Source organism: Phaseolus vulgaris, chromosome 9 (genome assembly GCF_051622355.1).
Source record: "Phaseolus vulgaris cultivar YP4 chromosome 9, ASM5162235v1, whole genome shotgun sequence".
Taxonomy (NCBI): Eukaryota; Viridiplantae; Streptophyta; class Magnoliopsida; order Fabales; family Fabaceae; genus Phaseolus; species Phaseolus vulgaris.
Genome location: NC_143506.1, coordinates 20,630,031 through 20,640,824, shown reverse-complemented (window position 1 = coordinate 20,640,824; position 10,794 = coordinate 20,630,031). Strand labels below are relative to the sequence as shown.

Below are 10,794 nucleotides of genomic sequence, written 5' to 3'. Positions count from 1 at the left end.
CTCCATAAATTTTTATATTTGTAAAAATACCCATCTATAATATTTCGAATTACATAATCTGAATTATTTTTTTTTCAAAATCCAAAAGTCTTTTAGTTTCTGGATTACATATTCCAGAAGTCTTTTTTTCAAATGTATTTTCAGATTACATAATTCAAAAATTAATCTATGAAAATAGCACAAGAATAAAAAGGTATTTTCACGTTATGTAGAACCTAAGAAACAGTCCTATCACTGCCTTCTCATATTACAGAACTCACGCTATCACTGTTATCATTCACCTTTACCAGCCCACTATATATTATAATTCAGAGTGGGTTAAAATGTGCGGCAGTGAATCAATTAACAAAAGTCTTCAAATAAGCAAATTATGCATCAAGATTTAAAAAAAAAACAGTCCACATCTTTTCATGTTTAAAAACATTTCTTGGTGCTATAGGGGAATGCACATGGGGGGAAAGGGGGAGTGGAAGATTCGATATGATTCTCCAAATGATAAAAATAAACTGCAACACACAAAAGGAGCAGCAAACTCCCCCCCATCTCAACACAAACACACATAAATTTAACATTCCATTAAAAGGTAAACAGTGCAAAATTTTCCTTCTGCTGAATGTTAATATTGAAATGTGTTACGGCTCCCGAGAATATGAGAAAGCAAGCCAACCATGTCTCTAACAGATTCGGTTTCAATGAGTAGCTTGTACAAACAGCAGCAGCAGCAGCAAGTTGTTATTCTAGCTGTCTACGGAGGAGAATTTGTAAGAGGCTTCAGCACGGGCTTCTTCCAACTTCATCAAGAGATCCTTCATGAAAGGTGTATTTGTGCCATGAGTAATCCGTAGTATATCCACCGCCTTCGTCAGTGATTTAACACCTTCCTCTATCTCTCCCAAATACCTATTTCAAAGCTCAAACAACAACATCAACAATACATTTCTTTTCCTTTTTAGCTTATACCTTTCTTTATCCTTACCTACATTTCTTTTCTTTTTTTCTTAATTTTTATGCTACTCTTAGACTCTTTAATTACACTTATTCACAACTTTTAACTTTTAATAAAATATTTCACCTTTAAAGAAATTATTACTTAAAAGTAATAAAGAAATGAAAATTATAATTCTCGAAAAAATATTTTGTTAAAACAAAATTGTATAAATGTCTTTTTGTACTATTTTATAATTTAGTTACTTTAAATGACCATCCTGACTGGGGTCAAATGCAGGGTATAGCAGACTAGCCGTCTAGAAGAGTTGGACACTTGAATTATTTTCTAGTGTTTCAAAGAATTAGACTTTATAGTGCTTTGTTATGAACTTATATTTCTCACAAAAACCTTATGTTCTATATTATGTGGCAATTATGGGCTGTGTTGTGTTCATAAGCTCATAAATTTTCACTTTTCAATTCTTTGATGTGATTCGGAGGTTATTTTCCTTATCTTTTTGTATGCATATGTATATGTTTAAGTATAGTTTTACATTTTTAGAAGAGCCTTACGATTTGTGTTACAATCTTTTGATCCCCGACCTAAGTATCAATTTTGACAAAACTAACATGTGATGCATATATAGAGACATTTCTATGTTATTTACACAAGAAAACATGATTTTTATGTCCCCATAAATGGTTGCACTAAGGAAAAGAATTTAACAAAAACCCTTAGTTAAACAGATATAAAGATGCTTACCATTCTAGTTTTCCACAAGTATAATACTGCAAGCCAAGCAGAGGGTGAATAGATGGATACACTTCTGCAGTAAAGTAATTGACCAGGAAATGGATATAACTATTAGCAATATATTATGAACTTTTCTTCAAAGAGAACATGAATGTTAAGTTTTAGCAGTCTAAGCAAAGTGAATATTTTGTCTAGCCCCATTATTATTGTCCCTATCAGTGTAAATTTCATCACAATGTGTACAACCTTGATGACTGGAATTGAAATGTTCTAGGGTATTTAGTTAACACCTAAAATTACAACCTTGATTTTATCTGCTTTGCTTCCAGAGTACCTTGTGTCACTATTGTTAACAAAAAGTAAGAATATTCTTTTCCTTTTCATTCAACAAGGAATAAATGCAAAAAAATAAAATGGAAACAAAAAATTGAAGAGCAACATATATAACTTTCAAAACAACAGAAACTACTGAAAAAATCAGTGCTATAGAATCTCATTATTATGTCATTTACTATGAATCCACCAAGTTCAATATAACATACTTTCATAGAATGGAATGGTCAATTTGCAATATGCTAAAGCTTCTGTCCAGTGTTCCAGCTCCATTAATGACTGCAAACGAAAAGCTATCTAATTTTTAGATCTATTATCCGAAGTTCAAACATAAAGTATTGCTTCAATGGACTTGTGGAAACATGCTCCTTATGCAAAGATAAAAAAAAAAATAGCAGAAGACAGGCATAGTTTTAATTAATAATTACTAATAAAAAGAAACAAGTAGATCAGTTATGCAAACTTTGGATACACATGAAGGAGGCAGGCTCCTTTTGTCATAAAGACCTGTTGTATACTATTTGCAAGATCATCCAAAACACAATATAAATCATATCAATCCATATTAATTAACTAGTATGTAATATAATTTAGTGACCACACGAGCATGAGAATTTGTTTGTACTGAAAAGTCACAAATAAGATCTGCATTTACTGAACAAATCTCCATAAGAATTGTGCTAATTAAAGCATGTATGGTAAGGTTGAGCTTGATTGATAATTGATATCATCGAGCAAGAAAAATTAATAAAGGAACAAGGAGGAGCTCACCTTCAAAATCTTCTCACGAGTTTGCATCAAACTAACTGAGAAAGGATGATATAGTTCTGTTTGCAGTTTCTCAATCTTTTTATATATGGAAATAACTTCTTGATAACCTAAATATAGTCAAGGATTAGACTTCACAGACATTAACTATGAATCCTTTTTACGTGCACATGGATCAAGGTCATCATCACAAGGGAGAGAAAGAAAAGAAGATTCGAATACAAAAGGAGAAAATTTTAGGCAATAGCTACTGCAATTATATATATTTTGATAGAAGCATTAAAGAATACCGCAAGAGAAAGAAGACTTAGAAGCTGCTTCTTCAGATAGCAATTCAATTTCAGTTATAGTTTCCTTTATCTCCTCCTTGCCCATAACTAGTTGACAACCTTGGCATTGAAATCCTTTCCCATCTTCAATTTTAGCGGGTAAAAAACAAAACAAGGTCATTGATAAGAAAGACATAAAAGCACCATGCAGGTTGTCTATCTGTGATCTCAGTCTTGTTCATAAAGGGGAGGATCAACAATGTACCATCAGACTTCAAAAACAATAGCCAGTATAAAACATTATAACATTCCCCTCCAGCTACTTGAACATTTATTACAGCCATAGGTCACCTACCAGTTGTGTGAAGCAAGAAACCACCACATTTATCACTTTTGCATCTATATCCTTCTAAAATTGCACTTTCTTGTGTATCATCATTCTGACCCTTCAAAACTAACGTGACTGAATTAGCTAATGAAAGCATATAAATTTTATGGAAATATAATAAGTCATGAAAGCCTAAAAAAACTATATCCCAGATTAAGTTATATAGCAAGTACCAATTTAGAACAGCGGGGACATGTACAAGTGAATAGGTACTGTTCTTTGAGAGCCTTCTGTCGAGTCATTGTGCTTCCAGCAGTCTCTATATAACTTATCAGTACCTTTAAACATACAGAAAATTGTATTGAACATGATCTGGAAAAGAATGAAGATATTACGCTACATCTTCAAATAATTTTAAATTGACACTCATCATCTAGTGGATATGAGATGATATCTGCCCAACCAAAAAGTTTCTAAGATAAAAACAAAAAGTCACAACAGAATTGAGAAGTAAATAGGAAACAGCTGCATCACTTTGGAAACAATTATGAACTACAAAGTTAAGTAGCAGTCAGTTCTGTACAGGATAAATAGTGGTAAATGTAACAAATTAAAACAGGAAGCAGTGTCAAGGCAAAGTTGTCTAATGTTCAAACAGGCCAAAGGTGATTCAACAATAGAATTGGGATTTGGGGTCAAAAGTGGTATTTAAAGTTTGACGACAATTTTGACTTTACTCATGTAGGTTGAATCAACCAAAATTGGTTTTACACCCTCTAAATCATAATTAACCATTTGAATCTATCATTTATTAATAAAAACATCCACTTCTTAATTAAATGTACCAATTCGTTTTGTATCTTTCAAACCATCTTATTCATACCACACTTACATGGAAATCTTGAAATGCTAAATTACCTAGGTGTCTACTTTTCCTCAACAAAACGGCTGCATGAGTTTTGCTTTTTGGCATTAATTAACATAGAAAAGCCACATATCTTAAATTTTCAATGGATTAGTAGAAATACCAGTGGTGCCTCCAATAGTTTGGCTTCCATTTACATCCTCTACAGTCTAAATTTAGTTATCCAAAAAAAAATCCAGTAAAAAGTGAACATGACTTAGAGAACAATGAGATGAGACATACAGAAAATATATGAAGCTAAGCATATAGAAATACATAAAAGGCTACAAGACAGGACTTGTGAAACAAAATGGTTAAAATCCCAATATTCTGCCCAATCTTTTTTAAGTTTATTTAAATAATACTAAAATTTCCATTTCTTGCTCTACAAACCAATGAACTAAATATTGCAAATTATAATTGACTTAAAATTTAAAAATAAAATACTTACCTCAGTACCTATGGGTATATGTTCAACAGCACGTACCAATGCTGACCTTCCCTCAAAAACCAACACAGAATTGGGCAAACAACTATATGGCAAATCCAAGATTAGAACACAACCAAATAAATAGGATAATATATACATATATTGGGGTGGATAGACTAAGTGGTTACCTATGATTGATAATGGAAATTACGGGATACAATCCTGTTCCCACAGGTCTTAACTCACTGTCACAAATAGTATGAGCATTACATGCAAACTGCAGGATTAAAAGGATCTGAGCTTAGAATGGCATCATCAGAGTCGAATCCACATAAACAGGATCCTATATCTAAAACAAATAAGTCTAAATCCCCATGAACATAAGAGTTATATCAAATGAGAACAATTTTTAATAGTTATATCAAATGATTTAGGTATAGGAGCATCAGAAGACCTTAGAAAAATTTTCTGCAATCTCTTTTATATTGATTTCTGGCCATTGTAATATGTAATATACAAGATTCGCCATCTGTGCGTAAAGCACCAGCTGCTCTTCTGTGATATCAGACATGTCTTCATGGAAGTGAATGTTAAAAAGAACAATCATCATGGAAAAGTAAGAAAATGGAGAAAAATCTAAATTCATTTCAATACACTTTCAGTAAAACTAGTAATAAAAAGGATACGAGCCACTAATGCCTCCACTAAGTTGTAGTTGTCCATGGCAGTACTTGAGATGACCTAGCAATTAAACAAATAACAAATTTCTCTTATAGCAGCTCAACCTTGATCACTGGTTGAAAAAATCTTTCTGAATAAACAGAAGAAACATTTCATTGCCACAAAAAGGAATTTTAAGGATAAGTCAACGAAGGCAAGTTTAAAAAGTCAAATGTGAGTGCAACTGTATATAAAAATTATGAAAGAAACGAGGAAGGTAAGTATCCAACAGAACAGTCAGTGAAGAATATTAACATTCTACCAATATTTTGTATAAAGAAGAACAGTCCATAATTACTCTGTTTGGTATCGAATGAAGTAAGCTCCAGCCATATTTGAACTAACTTCCTCCATGTTAATATTCTGGTATTGTAACATTAGCTACTGTGATTGCTAAATCGATAATATAGTCAATAACTTGAGCCTCCATTTCCAGGGAGAATACAAGAGCATCAAACATATTTCCAGAAAATTCAATGGTCTTTGGAAAGATCAAAAGAAAATAGGTTTTGCAAAACTGATCTCTCAGAATTTATTGACAATTCCTTCCCACTTTCAAATATGGATAAAGCTTGTCAATTGACTGAAAACGGTAAGATTTGCATTTTGGTAACAACAACCAGGACATAAGCCTGATCCCATCAGGAGAGGCTGACTACATGAATAATACAAAGTCATTTAGCTCGGTTAAAAGACTTCATATTTATAATCTTGCATTAATAAATATTTGTATTGACTTCCCAGACATATTCCATACAACAAGAAAATGAGGTAAGATTTCAATTTCATAATGTAAGAAGCAGCTCTGACTTTCTTGCACCAATACATTACTCAAATATTAACTTTTTATATACCTTATCATCTTGCAACTTCCTCCGCAGATAAAGTCTCACCATCAGCCGTATGGATGGTGTGACAGATTTTCTCTTGTCCTTGTCAAGCCTTGAGAGGACCTCACACTCAAGACGATGCAGCTTCCACTCTGACCTCTGAACAACGTTAAAAACCACGACAAAGGTTACACTGATAGAGCAAATAAATATATAAAACCCATTAGCTATATTTACACTCAAACTTTGTAGGAACTGAATCTATCGATAAAAGGGGAATAGGTGATGAAGAAGACAAGACCTGACATGCGGTTCTGCAATAGTATGCAACGTGGCAACGTGAGCATCTTCTAAGGACATTAGATGTCGTCAAACATCCATCACACCTTTTGGGGGTGGAAAGTGGGGAGTTGTTTGGAACACAAACGTAAGGCTCTTGGCCTATGATCACATCCCCTGCAACATAAAAGACGCATTTAACATTGATTAGTTGTGTGTTCATCATTGTGTTCATCATTCTCCAAACTCATTCAAGTTACAAACAAGTACCGAATGAAGCGAGAAAAAAAGTTTAAACTAGAGTGAGAGACCTGGATAGAAATCCCTTGTAGCGAAGAGAGAGCGACCCTTTTCTGGGACGGTGGAAACTGATAAGCCACAATCTTTTAGAGCACTTTGCAAATCCTCCATTGCTATGTTGAAGGACGGTACCTCTGCGCTTTTAATTTCCCTCTCCCTTTTGGTTTTAGTGGGTTCGGGTCATTCACCTTCAACTCGTTCCGCGGGTAGCCTTTGTTAAGTTTCTAAAATTGCTAAGTAGTCCTTATTCTGAAACTATTTACAAAAATCATATTCGTCTCCCTGCTCCAAGTTCAAAACGAAAACAAAATTTTGTTTATCATGCCAATTGCGGATAAGAAAAAAAGAATGACCATGAATCATGTGGATCATGCATGTGATTTTTCTTTTTCAATTTTTTTTTACAAATATAAGCTTAGATCAGTATGATTGAATTAAAAAAAATTCAATTATGAATATTTTAAAGGTTTAATTACCATTTTCGTCCCTATATTTATAGTCAATAGTCAATTTGGTACCGTGGTTTTTAAAAAATTCAATTTGGTCCCTAAGTTTTTTAAAATGTATTCAAAATGATCCTTTCTTTTAAATATCACCAAACGGCGTTAAGTGGTGCTTATGTGGCAGACACGTGTAAGTTACGTGAATGATGCTTACATTACTTTAGTGAATACTGAATTAGGGTTTAGGTTATTCAAATTGGTGATTTCGAATTTCTGATTTAGGGTTTCTAATACGAGGATGGCTCCCCTCGTATCAAGAGGGGGGTGAATTGACATTTTAAAACTTTCTCACAGAAACAGTGTTTAACACAGTTTTACAGAAAATAAATCGATTTATGTGAAAATGAACAGATTTATTTCAGCATTGTTTTTGTTTGAAAAGCGTTTATACAACAAGGTTAATCACAAGATTATGCAGATAGATTTTCCAGATGCACACACACAGATATTAGATTGAAAAACAGTGAAACACAAAAACAACAAACCTTAATTCCAATTAATGTGATTTAGGTTCAATTAAGGGCTTGACAATTAGTGAGACAATCTATCACACTCAACCTGTTTTATTAGCCTTTATCAGTGTTCTTATTGAAACCAGACAATTTTCCAGAAATTAAGAACAGTATGCACAGTGCCCAGAAAGAACAGATTTATTTTCAATTGAACAGATTTATTTCTTTGCTGTTTTATCAATTATGCAGAAACGAAATTGCAGAGAGAATGAACACAAGCAGTTATACTGGTTCACTCAACTGAGCTACATCCAGTCTTCACCAAAACCAGGTGGAAATCACTAAAACACAGTATAACCAAGTACAATTCTCACTATTCTTGAAACCTACAAGAACTTAGGTACTCTTGCTGAAAAAAACCTATTTCAGCACACACCCACTCTTCAAGAAAACCTATCAAGAAGAGTGTTCAACCAAACTATTACAAGAAATGAGAAGTGAAACGACTACACCTGATTGAGGATACAAAGATCTGCCTTAAACCAGTAGGCAAGATTGCTAGAACAATAGCTGCACCTCACACCAAGCTTTTGGAACCAAACCAAGAACAAACACTTTGTGATTTTTGAAATCTTTGAAGAACAAATTTTAATCCTTTGTAAACTCTTAGTTCTCTGCTGTCAAAACTTGTTTTTGCAAATGTATGAACGATGTTTAAACTCAGAAACAAGTTTTCATTTTTATAGAAAACCAACTTATAACAGATTTTTTGAAAAAAACAGTTAAAGCTATTATAAAATGAACAGATTGAAAATAAAATGAACAGATTTATTTTCAAAAAGCAGTTAGAGAATTTGTTAAGTGAGGAGACTTAGTCAACCATTCTGGTGTTGAGATAAGAATGAAATTCGTTTAAGCTTGACATGGCACTAGAGACAAAAATAATCTATTCATTTACAGATGAATAGATTTATTTTTCAAAACGAAAACATAAAAGTTTAACTGTTTGAAACACAGTCGTTTTGAAAGATAGAAGACTTAGTCAAAATACATGATGCACAAAATCTAATTTTCCCAAGACTTAGCCAAGACATCAGTGTAAAAATGAATCTGTTTATTTAGGAAAGAACAGATTTATTTTTATGCAGTAAACATGTTTTTTGTAAAACATGTGAAAAACAGTTTAAGAAAACTTATGCTTGTTCTTATCACATGGCCAGTGGTTATGAGGTGAGTTACTCAGCAAAAAACCCACTCTTAGACAACCTCTAAGCACTACCTAAGACACACTTAAAGCAAAGCAAAATACAAATGAAAAGTACATAGAAGTCTTCATCAAACACAATCTTGAAGGGGCAGCAACCATCTTCAACACTCGTAACAAATTTCACTTGCACCAAGTCAATTTGTGTAAAAAAAATGGATTGGCCCATACCCAGTTTGATTTTGAAACCATTTTTTTAATAAGTCTATCACCTATGTTTATTTTTTCATCTTTATGAATCACATTTATTCACTTTTGCCTTAAAAATATGATCGCGCATATATTAGGACTTGAACTCATGACTTCGATTGAAAGAAATCTCATGTTAGTTTGTTAATGAAATATATTTATCGCTTAGACATCTTTAAAACTCAATCCACCAATATACTTTGGTTTTATTACTTCTTCTCATCTTACCAAATTATAATTTTTATTAGTCACATTCTTAAACTACGATGTATACACTACTTAAATTATATATTGGTAAACACCATTTGAAAATAAAAATGGTTGCATGGTTACATAGTATGTAGACCATAAATGAGTTTATAAGGCAAATACAACATACATTATTTAAATGATTAAATATGTTTTTGATCCCTGAAATATTGGGGTGGCAAGAGATTGACGGATGAATTTGTGTGTTTATGATGTTGAGAAATTTTTTCTATAATAGTTATTTTATGTATTTTTAGCTCTCATAATTATAAAATATTTTAAACATTGTTTATAAAAAAAGAAATATTTTATTTTATGTAAAAAAAAATAAAATTAAGTATGTTTTTAGTCCTTAAAATTTCATATTAATATAAAAAAAAATAATCAAAGTTAGACCTTTCACTTACGTATAACTCCATTTGTCACATGACAAAGTCGTTAACGTCGTCTGATTATCTTTCATAACTTTTCAAAGTACAATGAAACAATTACTTTACAATTTTGGTGATAGGCGAAATCTAATTTTGCAAAAAAAAAATCAGGGACTAGAAACATACTTAATCCTTATTTAAAATCTTCCATTTCCAATTTTCTAAGTGGGCTAGGACTTTCTCAATCACAAAGTTAAACTTTGTTTTGATGACTTTTTGAACTAGTTATTTGTAGTGAAAACACTTGTCCATGTTATTTTTATGTATCAAGAAAACCCATTTTAATATATAAATATAAATTGTTGAATATTAACCCTTCAAACATAATTAATTGTCAAACTCATTCACAGTAAAAAACAGTAATAATTGTTTTAAAAACACCATAAATAAAAAAATATGGATAAAAGGAGATCTCTTAAATATTGTAATAGTTTGTTAATCTCTCTAATTTTACACGATGATTTATAGCATAACATATGGAAGATATAAGTAAGAAGTGATAACATCTCGTTGTATCAAGTCATGAAAAAAGAAAAATTCTAAAGTTTTGATTTATTTTAAAGAATAGATAAACTTGCACCTCTAACACATCATATGATTAAATTTACTATGCCATGTAAATCAAATTTGACGAGGGTTTTGTAAAGAAACTATCATGACTACAATTATTACTTTCACTCCACCCTTGCGAATGTGATAAATAACTTCTTATGCAAAAAATTAATATTTTTTTTACCTCATGAATAAAACTCTTTTGAAAATGTAAAAAAATGTGATATTAACTATTATTATCTTTTATCTTTCACTAATTTATTAAGATAATATGCGGATATTGTTTTAAAAAAAAGTCATAATATGTTGAAC

At 31.8% G+C, this 10,794-nt stretch overlaps 1 protein-coding gene across 2 annotated transcripts; it reads right to left on the bottom strand.

The window, feature by feature from the left end:
- Positions 1–354: 354 nt before the first annotated feature.
- On the bottom strand, positions 355–7,023 carry SDG37 (SET domain group 37). 2 transcript variants are annotated; one of them, XR_016515667.1, is made up of 14 exons: positions 6,854–7,023; positions 6,565–6,719; positions 6,288–6,422; positions 5,400–5,454; positions 5,168–5,286; positions 4,902–4,990; positions 4,735–4,816; positions 3,613–3,717; positions 3,407–3,505; positions 3,073–3,195; positions 2,786–2,892; positions 2,224–2,293; positions 1,691–1,754; positions 355–900 (listed from the first exon to the last, which is right to left on the bottom strand). XR_016515667.1 is itself a non-coding variant. In XM_068626097.2 (14 exons), exons 1-14 carry the CDS (start codon positions 6,951–6,953, stop codon positions 738–740), a joined length of 1,458 nt encoding a protein of 485 aa, XP_068482198.2. In that variant the 5' UTR covers positions 6,954–7,023; the 3' UTR covers positions 355–737. The 2 variants fall into 2 exon arrangements, 1 of the variants encoding a protein (XP_068482198.2); XM_068626097.2 differs by having other exon boundaries at positions 3,407–3,497.
- Positions 7,024–10,794: the final 3,771 nt, after the last annotated feature.